This window comes from Mustelus asterias, chromosome 18 (assembly GCF_964213995.1).
Source record: "Mustelus asterias chromosome 18, sMusAst1.hap1.1, whole genome shotgun sequence".
Lineage (NCBI taxonomy): Eukaryota > Metazoa > Chordata > Chondrichthyes > Carcharhiniformes > Triakidae > Mustelus > Mustelus asterias.
In genome coordinates, this window is record NC_135818.1 from 32,762,152 (window position 1) to 32,781,703 (window position 19,552).

At 43.3% G+C, this 19,552-nt stretch overlaps 1 protein-coding gene across 1 annotated transcript in view; it reads left to right on the forward strand.

Annotated features, from left to right (window-relative positions):
- coch (coagulation factor C homolog, cochlin (Limulus polyphemus)) overlaps positions 1 to 17,668 on the forward strand; it is a 123,834-nt gene extending 106,166 nt beyond the window's left edge. The window contains exons 10-11 of the mRNA XM_078233175.1: positions 6,737 to 7,250; positions 17,010 to 17,668. Of these exons, the coding sequence (XP_078089301.1) occupies positions 6,737 to 7,250; positions 17,010 to 17,185 (690 nt within the window). The 3' untranslated portion in view covers positions 17,186 to 17,668. The remainder of the gene's footprint in view (positions 1 to 6,736; positions 7,251 to 17,009) is intronic.
- The last annotated feature ends 1,884 nt before the right edge of the window (positions 17,669 to 19,552 follow it).

A 19,552-nucleotide genomic window follows, 5' to 3' on the forward strand; every position in this document is an offset into this window, starting at 1 on the left:
TAGCAGCTGTTTCCCATCAATGCCAATGGTGGCTTTTAATGCCGTACTCTGTGGCCTTTAAATAAAAAATGAGCAGGCATGGGTTCCATGCCTTATTGATGGTGGGTGGCTTTTGATTCACCTCAGTTCTTCAATGATCCGGGCACCATATTTAAAGGCTGTCCCTGCACACAAGTAGCACACTTCGGAAGCTGCCAACCCTATGAAGCATACAGCATTCAAGTTCTGCAACACCTCCCTCGAGCGTCTGCTCTTCACAATGTTCTATTCCATGCCCTGGATGAAGACTTGCAACAAAGATCACCAATCCAGCGTGGGAGGCGGTGGTCAGTGTGAACGCCATTCAGAGAAAGAGAGTCATTCAGTGCTGCAAAAGGATGAATGATTGCCCTCTTCCACCAGAGTAAGTCACTAATCTCATCACTTTCAACTCACATACTCAGACTCATCCACAGGGATCTCACTTGATGTCAGCTCAAGGAACAGCACCACTCTCTTCTACACACACCTTCAACTCTCCTGGTGGTTCTGTCCTCATCACCTCCTTGGTTCCACTCATCATCCACATATGCCAGACATCCTTATCATCTGCCCTGGCAGGTGTCCTGCTTACACTCTCTCCATGCAGGACAAGCTGGCAGAGGGAGCCAAGAGGGAGGAAGAGATCTCAGATGGCTGGAGGGATACCAGAACTCAAGGTTCTCATGGACTTTGAGGACAGAGCCCTCCAGCTGCAGGGAGGATGTTGAACATTCCTGTGCTGATGGTGAGGTTGGTGGTGATAAACCAGACGAGGATCTAGCACTGCACCATCCATCAGAACAATGCTCTGAGTCATGTCTCCTGTTTCTCAGGCTCCTGCCAAGCACTAATGACCTCTCCTTTCTTTCACAGGTACGTCTGGGAAGCATCCAAGGGGTCTATGACCCAGGTCCCTTGATCCAGCCCTGACACCAGCACAGAGGAATGATTCACAGACCCCAAAATAGAATTCCTGTCACAACACTCCCCCATACCTTCAACCAGTGTGGAGACACACACCTCAGGTGGAATCTTTTTCCAGAGTAGCTTTGGGTCACAACCTCATGAGCAATTTACACTTTCAGGACCATGGGTGGAGGCAGGGATGCCCCGGGGTGCCGGTACTCGGAGGATTGCTGGAAGCCAAGAATCTGCTGAGTCCGAGTCAGATTTGAAAAATGTTTTACTCCATTCTTGAAGTTACAAAGCCAATGCTCAGAATGGACCAGGCAAATCCAAATCTTTACTTGCACCAAAAACCAAATTCAAATTCCAATTGAATCCAATCCATGGTCCCCACAGGAGAGACAAACAAGATCCAAGCTGACAAGATAAGGCAATTGCACCCCATCTTGGGCATCATCGGATGCTTGATCTTAGTCCAAGTCAGATGACAAGCCTCTGAACTCAGTTATGCCTCAGTTGCTGGAGCTCCAAAGATTGCAAGGCTCCAAGAAGTAGTCCGTCCATCTTCAGTCTGAGGTGATTGTGCCAACAGTGCCAATGCACTGAGTGCAACATTGGTATGGTGGCAGCCACAGTAGAAACCTTGGTCCAAGACTTCTGCCTTGCACTGCTGCAGGAGCTGTGCTCCATGGCAGAGATACTTGCCTGCATCCACTAGTGTCAGCACCAGAGAGGAGTGGGGCTGCATGAGCTCACTGTAGCTGCCCCTCCCTCTCAAGGAGGAAGCCAGGGGTCCTCGGTCACCCATAAGGAGGAGGATCAGCTGCTGCACACCCCAGAGTTAGCCACCCAGGTCACTCTGGAAGTGTCCCATCCACCCGAATCCCCTCTTCCTGTGACCGCTTCAGCTCCACAGGCTGAGGAGGGTGGCACTGCTACACAGCAGGACCCTGAAAGCTGGCCAGGGGTCTCCCAGTCTCAGCCCTTCAGGGGAAGCCCATCAAGGTAATCACAAACCAGGATGTAGCAGTCAGCGGGCTTCCTCCACCTCCACAGTGGATGTTGGGGATGCACCAAGACATAGTGACAGGGTAAGGAAGGTTAGAAAGTTGTAGCTGCAGAGTATGGGCATGGGTGTTAATCACTGGTACATAACATAGATTCCCATTAATTTCATCCTTCCAATGGGTCCTTGTTATGATAAACTATGTTCCTGTTATTCTGAAGTGAAACATTGATTTCCACACAAATTAAAGGCAGGACCGTCGGTCCAGAGCTTCTTCCTTGTGCTTTGTTCATCCTTGCCAGCATGTCGATGGCATTCCTTCACAGTGACTGAACACATCAGTAATGCTTGTATCTCGATGGGAATTAAAATGTCTGCCAGAATGTTCTGGGCATGTGTTATACAGCTCAGTCATTCTGCCTGTGTGTTCTCTGCAGTTTTGAGGTGCGGCTGCTCCCCATTCCATCATCTTCTGGTGACACTGTGTTCTTCAATGATTATTAACACTGGTTATTGAGAGCAAGTGAGCTGCCATCAGTCAGACATTCACAGAAGCTGTGTGTTTCCACTGCAAGTTGTCATCATTCTCCTGGAATGGGCTATGGGCATCTGCTGCATTCCCAATACAGGAGCCTTATCACAGAGGGTGTGCACTGCCATCAGTCAGACAGGAGAGCAATGCTCACAGATTCCACGTGAAGATAATGGGATGTCCTCACAGAATCTCCTCATCACCTTCCATGCATTTAATGGCAAAGAGCATGTCCTGAGCTCGGGATCTTTGCCTCATGGCCGACATCCTCTCCCTCAACGACTTCCTCAACCTCATCCCCTTCAACGTCCTCCATCTCCTCCTCAGGCAGTTCCTGCCCCGGTTACAGCACCAGGTAGTGCAGGGTGCAGCAGGCAACTGTGACACCCTCTGCAGATTGTATTGTCACGCTCCACCAGACCGGTCCAGGCACCAGGACCTCATCTTCAACATCCCGATGGTCTGCTCTACCAAAGTGCGAGCATGAGCCTCATTGTACCTTGTCTCAGCTGCACTCTCTGGCCTCCACACAGGCGTCATCAGCCACATCCTCAGTTGTTCCCAAGGAGCCAATCCAGGGATCTGAGAGCAGCTAAGAATGTAGGACTCATGCACACTCCCTGGGAATTGAGCACACAACTGGAGGATGTGTTTGGTGTGGTCACAGACCAGCTGAACATTCAGAGTGGAAGTCATTGTGGTTCACTGCTTGATGCCTCAGAAATCTAGTTTTCCACAGGTACCGGGTGCCATTGACTGCATTCTTGTGGCACTCACTGATCAGCACAAATCCCATTACTGTTGCTTCCTAGCTCACCTGATCCTGGTTGAAATTAATTAAGTTGTGTGCTTGCAAAGATTGCATCTGTCACCTCCTAGATGCACTTGTGTGCAGAGGTTTGAAAAATGCAGCATAGGTCACCTGTGGAATACTGGTGTAAAGATTGAGCACCGCTGTAACTGGTGGTGGATGCCCTCCAAGTCCCCATGTGCCAAATCCTGCAGAAGATGGTAGATATGACCAACTAGTTTCTTGGACATGCATAGTGTTTGGCAACACTAGTTCTCCTTTCCTCTTGATGGTTCTGCACCTGCCTTTGGTGAGCCAAGTGCCTCTGCTGATATCTGCTTCTTCTCTCCTGCCTAAGATCACAAACAATGACTGTGAGATCACCAGTCCCCATGTTTCTTACATTCCACTCACAGTAGTATTAAAAAGAGAGACTTGCCGGTTAGCATGTGTCTCTGAAGGACCACTCTTTGTCCATTCATTATCTGAAGCTGCCTCTGGAAGCTCATTGACTTATGCCCTGGCCACAACTTTGATAAAAAAAGTCCTTAGATCACATGCTGGTTGAGCAAGACCCCACACCACCACCGCCCGACACCACATGACCGAGTGACAACAGGTTTGGCCACTTGACTCCATCCTGACTCTCATCTCAGGTGCCGGCATTGTCCTAACCTGCACTTGAAGGCCTTCCACTCAGCTTGGTCCATGGGGGCACTTGTCATTAGGCTCTTCAGCACAGAGCCAAGGATTACGAGTGTTATTCTTGGGCGGTGTGCCATGGCCACCTTTCTAATGGGGTACTGTAGCTTTCCCAGTTGGGCAATGGTACAAAACACCATAACAGTCATTGAATTTGGAAGTCCATGCTCCAATGGTTAAATGCTGAGCAGCAGTCATTGACATTCACATATGTTAGTGCTGTTTGAAGGGCACAATTGTGTGACTAATCTGTCTCCAAGCATGTCAATTAAGCTCAAGCTAAACGATTTCCACTGCAACAAGGTACTGATCATTGACATGTTTTTCCATTAGTCTTGTCTTGCCTCCATACATACCTGTGATTGTTTGGAACCTTCAGCGGTTTGTGGTGACTCACCATCCCCCACCCAACCACATTGAAGCCTGTGCCCCAGACTTCCCATCCTTCCCCTTTGTTCTGTGCAGCCCTTCAAAGAAATCTGTGCCCTGATACCGGAAGGTAGCCTTCAAAGAAATACTGTTCAGAATTGCCTGTGACCCCGCCCCCCCCCCCAACCCCACCTCCCCCCCAACCCCACCTCCACCAGTTCCAGTCTCCCTCCCCCACTCACTCCCCCTCCACCCGAAAATAAGGAGTCACTCCATAAGTGCTGCGTCAGTTTGAGTGCACTCTCCTCCGAGCTCCCCTTGGAGTTCTGCTCACCAGGTGCAGACCTTTTGAAATCAGTCATATAGTGTGCTGTTCTGACATCATACCACTAGAAGAGGTTTATCTGATTTGGGATATGAGTCCGCTAATGACATTCCCGAAGTTCATAGAATCCCTACAGTGCCATTTGACCCATTGAGTCTGCACCGACCACAATCCCACCCAGGCCCTATCCCCACAACTCCATGCATTTACCCTAGCTAGTCCCCCTGATACTAAGGGGCAATTTATCATGGCCAATCCACCTAACCCGTGCATCTTTGGACTGTGGGAGACCCACGCAGACACAGGAAGAATGTGCAAATTCTGCACAGTCACCCAAGCCGGGAATCGAACCTGGGTCCCTGGCGCTGTGAGGCAGCAATGCTAACCACTGTGCCACCCATAGTTGAACATTGGGAAGTGGAGCTTGCCACTGATGATGGGGTTGGTGAGGCGGTGGTGTGGGGGAGGGGGGGGGCAGCGGGGAGGTGGGGGTGGTGCATTCATGCCGTCTAAGGCCTCCTTGCCATATTTTCCACTAAACCCGCCCGCTGCAATCATGAGCAGACAATCCCGTCCACTAATTTCAGACCCATATTTCTCACTCTCAAACTGAATGCGAAATTCTATCTTGTTATGATCACTCTTGTCTTGAGGATCCTTCACTATGAGGTCCTTAATTAATCCTGTCTCATTACACATTACAAAATTATCTGGTAGGTTCAAAGAAACTGTCTCAATTATACTTGATAAACTCACCCTCCAAGCCACCATTGCCAATTAGATTTGTCCAATTGATGTGAAGATTGAAGTCACCCATGATTATTGCAATACCTTTCTTGCAAGCCCCAACTATTTCTTGATGCATACTCTGTCCTACTGCATAATTGTTGTTAGAGGGCCGACAAACTGCTCCCACCAGTAACTTCTTTCTTTTTTTCCTTTGCTATGTCTTATCTCCACCCTAACTCCAAGATTTTTATATCTTGATCTTCTAAACTAAAAGAATTCCTCGCTACTGTACTGATCTTATCCTTTATTAACATGGTTACCCCACCACCTTTTCCCTTCCCTCCTATCCTTCCAAACTGTCAAATACCGTTGACTATTCAGGTCATGGCCTTGACAACATTGCAACCACGTTTCTTCAATGGTTAATTGACTATAATTCACAGTCTTCAATAAGACAAGTTAAATAGTGGAACCAATTCTATTTTGCATTCATAGCAGTAAATGAGAACATCTTATCATGATCATTAAATGACATCACATTTTCAATCCACTTCACCTGCTGACATTTCAATATCTTCCCTCAGCACTTTGTTACTTCTCTATGGGCCCCATAATCTGTGAAATAGCTTTGGTTCATTATCTTGTAAATTAATTTTAATTTTTATAATTCTGTAACTAGTAGTGTTCAATTTGATGCATTTCTTAATGATTTTTGAGCAGGTGTAATTAAATGAACAAATTTGCTAAATTCTAGATAATTCAGAGGATAAGACAGAGATTCACTGAAACTCTGCTAGATACACACGCTCCAAGAGAACCAAACTCACATTGGCTGGATACAATCAGTTTCTAATTTATATAAATTATTATGGGTTCACCATTAATTTAGCCTTTTATGTATTACTACTGCTCCATTGTTTTTTCTTAGTTAAGATTGTATTTGTAGGCCTGATATATTGCCAATTTTCAAGGTTGAGGCTTCACATTGTTGGAAAAGGTACACAACGATTTGAGAGTGAAATTTCTGGGCTGAATTCTAGCTTGCAGCATGATGCATTCAAGGGCAGCAGTCACCATCACTGCAACCAATAAGAAGCAAACTTTAAAAGGTTCAATCACCTGGTAATAATATCTTTAAGTATTTTAATATCAGTAAGGACCAACAACATTAGCAAGAACCAACATTATTAACATTATAAATTTAACCAGCATTTGGACATTTACTAACCCATTACTGGTATATCGTTTATTATTCAACAATGGTTGTCTCCAAAAAAGGGCAAATGTGGTAGAAATGTCTTACAATCACCACAGTGTGGTTACTATTTGTTTCCTGTTCATTTTCTTCATTCTCAGATTGTTTGCAAAAACAATGGGCTGTTTTCCTATGCTATTCCAAACTGGTTTGGGATGTACAAGTTTATAAAACCTTTAGCACAAAGGTTGTGCTCCTACAGCCAGATGACATGCAGTAAAACCTGTTACAATTCAGTAAACCTTGGCTTCCTCATCGATGGATCCAGCAGCGTTGGAGAAGTCAATTTTCGCACTGTTCTAAACTTCATCTCTGAAATTGTGAAACACTTTGACATTCATCAGATCGGTGCAAGAGTTGGTGCTGTCCAGTTCACATACAATCAGAGAACTGAATTTGATTTTGGTGAATATTTAACCAAGGATGCAGTGCTAAATGCTGTCAGTAACATCCGCTACTGGAGTGGTGGTACAGCCACTGGGGAAGCAATTATTTACACCACAAGGAATCTGTTTGGAAAACTGAAGAACAACAATATGAATGTGTTGATTGTCATTACTGATGGCCAATCTTATGATGATGTTCAGGCTCCAGCGACGGTGGCACATCAATCAGGTAACTATTCTGTTTGGATAATAAAAACATAATCACAACTAAGATAGTTAGAATGTGGAAATAAATGGTGCAATTTTTTTTCAATAAACAAACATAAAATGCTCTTCAGTTCAAACTTTACCTCCTTGAGCTTCTGAAACTATGTCATCCCCCAGTTGTGGGATAAAGCAGCCAGAGGCCAACTCTAAACAATCAGTAGAGAGTCGCTTGGGTTGCCAGTTTCTGTCCTTCTTTCTGTGACTCCAGTTATACATACTAGTACTACCTTGCACTCCCCAATGTTATAAAATATTTAGATTGAATAATTAAAGATAAAGGGCCTGATTCTCCCACTTTGAGGCTAAGTGCCCATGTTTTAAAATGGATGTTGATTCCCCCCCTCTGAGAACTAACACTGAAACAACCAAAGAGGAGTACCTCGCCTCTCATCTGTTAAAATGCATTTGAAGTGGTGTGACCTGCACTTCAGCAACTCCTAGTGGTTAAATACAAAACAAATCCCTGACACTCACTCTAGAATCAACATGTAACAATTTATTTATCTAATTAACAGTGAACAAATTAACAAACTATTAACAAACCGAATAAATCCCTTCAATTAACTATTCCCGAATAAAACTAGATTCTAATGGAATGCTGTTCAAATAAATACAGTTCCCACTCATTAACAAAAATTGAATTTAGTCACTCTCTAAATTACAACCAGGTTTTGTCTTCTGGAATTTTCTGGGCTTCCTCTTTTGATTCTTCGGTCTGGAACTTCTTTCTTCTTTGGTACTTTTGCTATCTAGTAGATGGTGCTTTGAGCTGAGAGCTGTGGCAGTTGCTCTCTCTTTCTTGTCCCACTGCCCTCTTCTTTTATAACTGTGATGACATGTCAATATTTCCCACAATAGGATTGGTCCCAGGTTGTCAAAACCATCAGATTTAAATTTAATAGGTTTTTGGTATCTACATGCCTAATTCAAATTGATTGGCTAAATTCAAAAGCTTGTTGTCTTGTTAAAAACTGTTGCTTGGCCTTTTCATACAAATGTTTCAGTTTGGGGCTCTCAATGTACTTACATTTTTAAAAACTCTATGTACAGAAAAGGCACCACCTTTTAAAGGGAACATGCAATGTTTTCTCCCCAGCATTTTACAATTTTACAAACACCAATCTACAACTTCGCAACACCATCCCCCTTAAGAAAAATGAACCATCATCATGAAAAGATGGCTTCTTTTTTTTAAAAAACCTTAACTTCATTATATTACTACATCCATAGCTCTTTAAACTAGAGTTTCACATTTTATACTAATTCTATTTAAATATAACATTGGACAGTATCATTTCGATCTTATATAAACATTTTTCTTTTAAATTTGTGATAGAGCATCCGCAATAATATTTTCATGACCCACAACATGTACAATCTATAAATTAAATGCTTGTAACATGAAACTCCAATGAAATAATCTGGTGTTCTTGTTCTTAAATCTTTCGAGATATGTCAAAGGATTGTGATTGGTATATATAATCGTCTCTGATGCATCATTTGCAATGTAAACATTAAAATGTTGTAAGGCCATTACCAAACTCAATAACTCTTTTTCAATTGTTGAATATTTTTTCTGATGGATATTGAGTTTTTTTTAAATAACCGATTGGCCTTTCAATTCCATAATCATTCTCCTGCAACAACACAGCTCCAACACAGCTCCAACACCTACATCACTTGCATCGATGGCAACTTTCTTTAACAAATCCATCAACGGTGCCATTACGCTACTAACGTTTGGGACAAACTTCCTGTAGAATCCACTCAATCCCAAAAATTGTAGCACTTCCTTCTTCGATGATGGTCTTGGAAATTCCTCGATGGCCTTCGTCTTCATGGTTCTCAGTGTCATCCGTCCGTATCCAATGTTGTGCCCTGAGAATGTCACTTCCACCTTCACAAATTCGTTTTTGCCAAGTTTATGACCAATTTTGCCTTCCATAGTTTCTCGAAGAGCTCTGCCAAATGCTCCATGTCATTTTTCCATGAATGGCTAAAGATCACTAAGTCATCTATGCAGACAGCACAATTAATCAATCCTGCAACAACTCTGTTCATGAGCCTTTGAAAAATGGCTGGTATGTTTTTCATCCCAAATGGCATTGCTTTAAATTGATATAGCCCATTTGGGGTTACAAAAGCAGTAATTTCTTTTGCTCTCTCTGACAAAGGTACTTGCCAGTAACCACAAAGTCAACTTTGTGATTTAAGTGGCTTATCCTACTTTTTCCACACAATCCTCCAGCCTTGGAATTGGGTATGAGTCAAATTTAGTCAGTGTTGACCTTCCGATAATCTATGAGAATCATGGAGTACCAGTAGGTTTGGGTACCAACACGATCGGCGAAATCCACTCGCTTTGATTTGGCTCTATGACATCTTCTTGTAGCATCGCTTCCATTTCCTTCTGAACCTGCGCTGCTTTGAGAGCATTAAACTGATAGGGGTGTCGTTTTATTGGAACAGCATTCTTTATGTCAACTTCATGTACTATATCATTAGTCCTCCCCATTCTACTTTTCCATAGTTCCTCATAGCATTGTAACAAGTCTTTCAATTTGGTTCTCTGGGACAGATAGCTCACTACCTTATTCCATTCTTTAAGGATTTCTTCATTATTCAATTCATTCAGAGACACATCAAAATCCAAATCATCTGGATTTGGTTCCTCACTCTGAGTGGTAGTAACTAATACCTGTTTCGCTGGTTCCTTTTCCCTGTCTTAGTACTTTTTCAGCATGTTCACATGACATACCCTAATTTTTTTCCTATCTGGCATCTTTACCAGATAATTCATCTGACTTAACTTCTTCTCAATCTGATAGGGACCACTAAACCTGGCTTTGAAGGGATGTCCTACCACTGGTAGTAGCACAATACTTTATCCCCACAGGCAAACATACTAATTTTAGATTTCTCATCTGCTTCTTGCTTCATTAGGTGCTGTGCCATCTTCAAATGTTGTCTAGCAAATTCACCTACTCTGTTTAATCTTTCTTCCACCTCAGATACATAATCCAACTGTGAGATTTCTGACTTCAGACCTACCAACTTTTCCTTCATTAATTTTAAAGGCCCTCTTACTCCAACTCAAATGGAGCAAACTGAGTCGATTAATTTGGAGCATCTCTAATAGCAGATAATATAAATCCTAATCATTTGGGTAATCCTGGCAATAAGCCCTCAACATGGTCCTAGGGTCTGATGTCACCTTTCTAATGCTCCCTGGGATTCAGAATGGTATGCACTCGATGTAAAGTATCTGCTGCCTAACCTATCCATGACCTCCTTAAATAATTTGGCAGTAAAATTGGATCCTTGGTCTGACTGAATCTCTCTGGGTAATCCACAATGGTAAAGAAAGTGAGCAACTCTTCTACAACCTTTTTTGCCTTGACATTCTGTGATGGAATTGCCTCGAGAAACTGGATAGACACATCCATTGAGGCAAGCAAATACTGGTTCCTATTTTTGGTTTTAGGAAGGGGACCTACACAATCAATTATAACCCATGTAAAAGGTTCTTCAGATGCGGGAATTGGCATCATAGGTACTGCTTTTATCACTGCCTGTGGCTTTCCTACCATCTGACACATCTGACAGATACGGCAAAATTCAACCACATCTATGTAATCCAGGTCAATAAAAATGCTTCTGTATCTGAGCCTGAGTCTTCCTCACTCCCAGATGACCTCCTACAGGTAATTCGTGTGTTACCCACAGTACTTCCTGTCTGTATTCTACTGGCAACACGATCTGGTGAGCTTCGCCCATTTCTCATCTGCACTAACCTGCCAAGCTCTCCATTCGGGCCGTAAGATTTTATCCTTAAGGTAATAGCATTCTGGAATACACTCTGGTTCCTTTCCTGAGTAGGCTTTATGATATAACTCCTTTATTGTCTCATCTTTTTGTTGTAACTCCAATACTCTTTCAGAACTAAACACCTCTGCCAGATCCTCTACCTGTTTAGGTTTTTCCTTTACCATCTCATCGAACAGAGTGTCAGCTAACAGGACCTCAACTTCTTCATCTTTCTCTTTTATTCTCCCTTCCTGTTTTAACTTATGGCTCTGGGATCTTGTCATCACACAGTATGGAAAAATTTTCTTTTAACTCGGTACGGTAGCACAGTGGTTAGCACTGCTGCTTCACAGCTCCAGGGTCCCGGGTTCGATTCCCGGCTTGGGTCACTGTCTGTGTGGAGTTTGCACATTCTCCTTGTGTCTGCGTGGGTTTCCTCCGGGTGCTCCGGTTTCCTCCCACAGTCCAAAGATGTGCGGGTTAGGTTGATTGGCCAGGTTAAAAAAAATTGCCCCTTAGAGTCCTGGGATGCGTAGGTTAGAGGGATTAGCGGGTAAAATATTTGGGGGTAGGGCCTGGGTGGGATTGTGGTCGGTGCAGACTCGATGGGCCGAATGGCCTCCTTCTGCACTGTAGGGTTTCTATGATTCTATGAACTCGTTAGTTCCCTGGTTTTCTTTTGGCTTTTCCACTACAATGGACATCACTCCCACCTGTGATCCAGCTATATCGTTTCCAAGAATAAGCTGTATTCCTGGAATAGCCAAGTTTTCCATCACACCTACTATCACTTCCCCAGTCTTGATTGGACTTTCTAGCCTTATCTTACACTTCGGAACACTACTTCTCTTTCCATTTATTCCACAGAGTATCACTCTCTCGGGCAATATTTCAGAAGGAGTGTAAATATTTTAATTTCTTACTCTTAGAGACAGACTAGCTCCCATATCTCTCAATATTTTAACTTCTTTACCTACTCCCCCTGTTCTACCTGAGTAAATCTTACCCACACAGGTGAAGTCTTTGAAAAGATCGGGCGCTATCTTCATATCCGCCCGTGCCTGGGCTGTGCACTCTCCTTCAGCTCCTCAACTTCTCTTAAGATTTCCTTCACTGCCTTAACTAATCCCACTGGTTGAGCCTCTTTTACCACATCCTTTTTCCCAGTGCCTTTCTTAAGCCACCAGCACTGTGCCTTTGTGTGTCCCACCTTCTTACAGTGAAAACACCCGAGGTCTTTCACCTCTTTTCCACTCTCTTGGGTTTCTTTTTCATATGTGGTAAACTGTTTCCAGTGTGATCTACTTTTAATTTTTCATTGAAGTATCTCCCTCTTTCCCAATTTTTATCTGAAATTGCTGTCGGAAGCTAGATTTCAATTTATGCACTAATGTGTATTCATCTGCCAATTCTGCAGCTCTTCTCACTGTTTCAACTTTCTGTTCCTCAACATGAGTTCTTATCACTTTTGGAAATGAGTTTTTAAACTCCTCCAGCAGAATAATATTTTTAACAGCCTCGTATGTCTTTCTATCGTTAATGCTCTCACCCATCTATCAAAGTTGCTTTGTTTAATTCTTTGAAACTCAATATCAGTCTGACCTGGTTCCTTCCTTACATTTCTGAACCGTTGTCTACATGCTTCTGGTACCAATTCATAGGCACTCAAAATAACCCTTTTTGTGTCTTCATATTTTCCTGACACCTCCTCTGACAGTGCTGCAAACACCTCAGTAGCCCTGCCTACCAATTTGGTCTGGATTAACATTATCCACACCTCCTCTAGCCAGTTCATCTGTGTAGCCAATTTCTCAAAGGAAATGAAAAAGGCTTCTGCATCTTTTCCATCAAATTTTGGTAATGTTTAGACATATTTATATATATTCCTACCAGGTGGTTGGCTATGATAAGTTTGCTCACCGTCACTTCTATCTTACATTTTTAAAGTTCCAATTTCATCTTTTCCAATTCGAACACTCGTTCTCTTTCTTTATCTCTGCTAGGGCTTCCTCTCCTTTTTCTTCTCTCTCCTCTCTCTTTTTCCATTTCTTCTAGGGCCTTCTTTCTTCGAACTCCAGCCTTTAAATCTCACTTTCTAACTTCAATTGTCTCATTTGCAATTTAATTTTTTCTGACTCCACTGCATTTGACTATTTCTCTGATATCCCTGAATGCTTGACTAACTATATTACAATTTCAGCTTTCTTATTATCCTTGGTTAAACCCAATTTTAGCCTGTTTGCTAATTCTACAAGTGTCATCTTTTTCTGTCTTTCTAAAATTTCTTGGCAAATTTGGGAAGCATTTTTGACCCCCAGAATCTCTTTAGCAATGTTAAGAGCCATTTCCCTGCTTTTGATTTAACCGACAAGCCACCAAAACAGATTTTCCACTTCTCACTTAAGATTTGTTTAAGATTCCCCCCCTCTGAGAACTACCACTGAAACACCCTTGTAATCTGTAAAGTGTGTGAAGTGGTGTGACCTGCACTTCAGCAACTCCTAGTGGTTAAATACAAAATAAATCCCTGACACTCATTCTAAAATCAACGCGTAACAATTTATTTATCTACAAACAGTGAACAAATTAACTGAATTATTAACAAACTGAATAAATCCCTTCTATTAACTATTCCCGAATAAAACAAGATTCTAATTGTACGCTGTTCAAATAAATACAATTCCCACTCATTAACAAAAATAGAATTTAGTTACTCTCTAAATTACAACCAAGTTTCATGTCTTCTGGAATATTCTGGGCTTTCTCTGTTGATTCTTCTGTCTGGAATTTCTTTCTTCTTTGGTACTTTTGATATCTTGTAGATGGTGCTTTGAGCTGAGAGCTGTGGCAGGTGGCAGTTGCTCTCTCCTTTTTGTCCCATTGCCCACTTTTTTTTATATTGAGATGACATATCAATATTTCCCACAATAGGATTGGTCTTAGGTTGTCAAAACCATCAGATTTAAATTTAATAGGTTCTTGGTAGCTAAGTGCCTAATTCAAATTGATTGGCTAAATTCAAAAGCCTACTGACTGGGTAAAAGCTGCTGCTTGGCCTTTTGATACAAATATTTGGGGCTCCCGATGTACTTGCATTTTGTTTAACTCTCGCAGCACAGAAAAAGCGCCACCTTTTAAAGGGGCCATGCAATGCTTTTTCCCTAGCATTTTACAATTGTACAAACACCAATCTACAATTACTCTACTCAACTTTGCAACACTCACACTGGTGGGAAAACAAGAATGTTGCCAATTGGCGCTGGCAACATCTTTGAAGTGGGTGAATCCCACCTATAGATGCAAATGAGGCCATCTTGGGGAACCCACCTGTCAGGTGGCAATTTTCAATGAGCTCTGATCTCCATGCTCGGAGACACGTCTCCCTCCCCCAAAAAATGAAATGGTGACCCCCCCCCCACTGACGGGGGGAGCGCCAGCAATCCCCCACCCATAAATAATGGGTAATACCACACAGGTACGAGGGGGATCCAACGCCACACTCACTCAGGCCCTCCCTCATCACCCCTCCTCCCTCAGATCCCCCACTCAGACACCCTATTCACCCCCCTTTTAGGCCACACACCTTGGCAGTGCCCACAATGTACTATCCCTGGCACCTTGGCACTGACACCCTGGCCTGGTACATTGGGTACTGGGGGGGGTTCAAGAAGATTGGTCCAGTGGCTATTTGCCTCTCTGCTTCTGCCAGACTGCAGAGAAAGGGTCCTGGGTTGGGTGGGCTCAGGCTGGGACAAGGGGTTGACCTCACCACTGTTCCTGGGATGGGGGTGTTGTGGCTCGACTGCGCCTTCTAACCCTGGCAGATTTGAAGATCATCCATGCCAGGCAGCCTGTGATCAACATCTGCATTCCTGTCTGTCAGTTATGAAAATTATGAAATGGCGAGGTCACTTTAATCTCCATGTCCCTGGTCACCAGGCAGAATTTTAAATCATTGAAGCACTCCATTCTGCAGCAGAGATTTTTCTTTCTCCCTGTGAGAAGCTGCAAGTGTGAGCAGACCCCCTGAAGGTCCTCTGGACAGAGAGGGGTCAATGTGGTACTAGAGATGCATTCAACTGTGAAGGGAAATGAAAATAAACACAGGTGGCTGGTGGATGTTAGAAATGTATTGAGGTGTCAATGGAATCTTTTCCAAGGCACTGCATGATGAATTTGTTAGAGATCACTTGGAATATAGTGTTCAATTCTGGTTGCCACACTACCAGAAGGATGTGGAGGCTTTGGAGAGGGTACAGAAAAGATTTACCAGGATGCTGCCTGGTATGGAGGGCATTAGCTATTAGCAGAGGTTGGAGAAATTTGGTTTGTTCTCACTGGAACGACAGAGGTTGTGGGGCGACCTGATAGATGTCTACAAGATTATGAGGGGCATGGATAGTCAGAAGCTTTTTCCCAGGGTGGAAGAGTCAATTACTCAGAGGCATAGGTTTAAGGTGCGAGGGGCAAGGTTTTAAGGAGATGTACGAGGCAAGTTTTGTACACAGAGGGGTGGTGGGTGCCTGGAACTCGCTGCCGAGGGAGGTAGTGCAAGCAGATATGATAATGACTTTTAAGGGGCATCTGGAAGAGTAGGTGGTTTTAGTTCAGACGGGCAGCATGGTCGGTACAGGCTTGGAGGGCTGAAGGGCCTGTTTCTGTGCTATAAGTCCATTGGAATGGAGAGGGCTTCAAAGAACTCAGCTTGCTAGTGAGCCTCAGCAACTTCAAATCAAAGTTGTGTGCGTACATTAGGGCTGACAGCACAGCTGTGCAGACTGGAACTCATCCCCCCACCCCCGAAATTGACATGTCCCCCTCATGCTTGTGTGGTGTGTGTGCGTGGGGTGACTCATGATGTGGTGTTGGAGGATGCCTGTCTTTTCTGAGGGATTGATGATGAACCCTTGGGGTCCAGTACGCCATATCCCCACTTGTGGGTACCAACTGTAAAGCCCACCCTGTGACGTTCCTGCTGCTGGGCCAGGTGAGTGGCAGGAGGCTGCTGAATTGGTTGTTCAACCTATCGATGACATTTAAATTGGTGGGTTGGCATAATGATCAGGTAGCCACCCGCTCGGTGGAACCCGATCGGGGCCAGGTCGGGTGAATCCCGAGAGCCCTTACGCCCATTTACCAGGGCATCGGGTTTCAAAGAGGTCAGAGAATTGGAACCAAAATCACAGCTCTGGTGCATATCTACAGATATTATTTTTACATAGGACATAGCATATTCTAAAACATAGCACATATTTGCAATAATGATACATTCAGCTGGAATGTGGAGTTATCAAGTTATCTAATACAAGAGAAATAAGTAAATCATTTTAATGATTTTGTATTGAATAAGACAACAGATTTTGAGTGCTTGCACGGAAGAAAAGCCTGATGAAAAATAAACTTGCATTTATATAGTGCCTAAGAACTCTGGAACATGACTGTCAGTGGTCTTGGTCATTGTTAACTGTTAAATTCAATAAAATAGGATTTGCTAATGGTGGCTTTCAGAAGCTTCAAAAGGAAACACATTAATTAATCCGTCAATAGCATTGTCTGCAATGAAGCACATTTTCTTTCAGTTCCACACTAGAATCCAAAAATTGAGCAATTGAAATTAGCACCAACTTGGATATCACAAGGAGCTGAAGGGTTGTTGGGGTAGGTGGGAATGTGGGATTGAAGTTACAATCAGATCAGCCACGATCTTATTGAATGGTGGAGCAAGCTTGGCGGGGGGGGGTGGGGGGGGGGGGGTGTTGGAAGAGGGTGACGAGTGGTCTACTCCTGCTCATGGCTTAAATGTTCATATCAAACCCCTGGGATGTTTATGCATAAAACCTAATTTAAATGGGGTTGATTTTCAACACTGAAATTTTTGTCTTAGAACTTGATGATTTTCTACATTATGTTTTAGGTACCATAATATATTCAGTTGGAATTTCATGGGCAATGCAAGATGAACTTAAAGCAATGGCTTCAGAACCCAAAGATTCACATAATTTCTTTGTGAGAGATTTCCCGATGGTCAACAAGATTGTGCCTGACATCCTTAAAGGCATTTGCAAAGACTATTTGGCAGTTACAAAGTGATCCAGCAGCTACAACGTGCCTTGATACTCAAAGGGAATGAACTGTCTCTTGCCAACAACATACTAGACCTCTTATGACAATAATAATAAACATTTTAGTGCAATATTTTGTAGAAATCTAGGCCTGAATATTAACATGTAGTACTGCATGTGCTATTTCTCCTACTTTACAAATTATTCACTGAAATCAGGAATGGAAATGTTTAGTTTACATGACAGTATGTAGGAAGAGAAGCCTTTATAATTGGAGCTTGTATTGTGTAAGAGACAAATTTTGCATGTTTGAGAAAAGTGATGTTACTCTTCAGTAAGACCGTGTTTGAAAAAACATTATGTTGGTCATTTGATTTCAGTGACCTCTGTTAAAGGCTATAGACATAAAATTGACTTGGTTGAAATGTACTTAATGTCTCCTTATTGTCTGAAATCTGTGTAAGCTAATTGACAAATACTCTACAGTTTGAAATAAATACCAGTCTTATTCAATTTGATTGAGTAAAGAAATGGATATTTTTATAACAGAACAAAAATGTTTCGAGTCAGAGCTCAGCTCTGTTGAAAGATCACCCAGACTCGAAACATTGGCTCTATTCGCTCTCCACAGATGCTGGCATACCTGCTGAGATTTTCCAGTATTTTCTGTTTTTGTTTCAGATTCCAGCATCCGCAGTACGTTGCCTTTATTTTTATAACAGATTCAGTCCAAGATTATTTGGCTACCTTTCCACAATTTTGGTTCCATTGAAACGGAAATAAATTAATCATCAAAAGCTCAAGTGTGGAAAAATAACTATCAGCCAGAAAATGGGATCCATCCCTCGCAATGAAAGTCTCCTTGAAACTGGGCAATGTTGGCAATGTTTTACATTTTCAGAAAGTACTGCAGTGATTTGTACAAGTTAAAATCCGGACCGTTTCCCGCCAATGCTTATGTGATATCGGTTGGGCTCTTGTCAGGTCGCTAACCTGAAGTCATCAAACTGGTCTCCAATAATACAGAAGTTGGGCAGGCACTGAAAACACCAACCCGCCCAAATTTTTTAAAGAACTAATTAAGCTTGTTAACTGGCCAGTAGATTTAAATGTCACATTGCCCACACCATTTTTCATAGAAACATAGAAAATAGGAGTAGGAGGAGGCCGTTCGGTCCCTTGAGCCGACCCTGCCATTCAGTATGATCATCGCTGATCATCCGACTGAATAGCCTGGCCCCACCTTGCCCCCAAATCCTTTGATCCCTTTTGCACCAAAAGCTATATCTAACTACCTCTTGAAAACATATACGCTGGAATTTTACCATCTCGCTCACTTCAGGAATGGGAGCGGGTGAGGGGTGTAAAATGGGAAGGTCCGGGATTTTATGGCCCAATTGGGCGTGTTGACCTCCAGGCCCAATTGGACTGACCTCGAGGCCCAATTGAACATGTTGACCTTGAGGCCCAATTGGACGTGTTGACTTCCTGGTCCAATTGGACATGTTCATCTTGAGGCCCAATTGGATGTGTTGACCTCGAGGCCCAATTGGACGTGTTGACTTCCAGGCCCAACTGGACGTGTTGACTTCCAGGCCCAATTGGATGTGTTGACTTCCAGGCCCAATTGGATGTGTTGACTTCCAGGCCCAATTGGATGTGTTGACTTCCAGGCCCAATTGGATGTGTTGACTTCCAGGCCCAATTGGATGTGTTGACCTTGAGGCCCAATTGGATGTGTTGACCTTGAGGCCCAATTGGACGAGTTGACCTTGAGGCCCAATTGGACGAGTTGACCTCCAGGCCCAATTGGACGAGTTGACCTTGAGGCCCAATTGGACGAGTTGACCTCCAGGCCCAATTGGGCGTGTTGAGCTTGAGGCCCAATTGGACATGTTGACCTTCAGGCCCAATTGGACATGCTGTCTCCGAGACCCAATTGTGTGTGCTGCCCTTACCCAAGTTGTCAGCTTCTGACTGGGTGGCTGCTAGTTTTTTTCTTCATTAATTTTGCAGGATGTGGGTTTCGCCGGCTAGGCCAGCATTTATTGAGAAGGAGTGGTGAGTTGTCTCCTTGAACTGCTGCAGACCCATGATGCTGTTCGGGAGAGAGATCCAGGATTTTGTCCCAGCGACAGTGAAGGAACTGCAATATATTTCCAAGTCAGGATGATGAGTGGCATGGAGGGTGTTATATATTTAAGCAGTTGCGTGATTGCTTTAAGAGCTAGTCACATGATTTGATGGTTATTGTGTTCCACAGGCTGTTGTTTTAGTTTGTACATTGTACAGAGAACATCTTTTGACAGTTACATGGGTAAGATGGGTATAGAGGGATATGGGGCAAACGCGGGCAATTGGGATTAGCTGAGTGGTTAAAAGAAAAAGGGTGGCA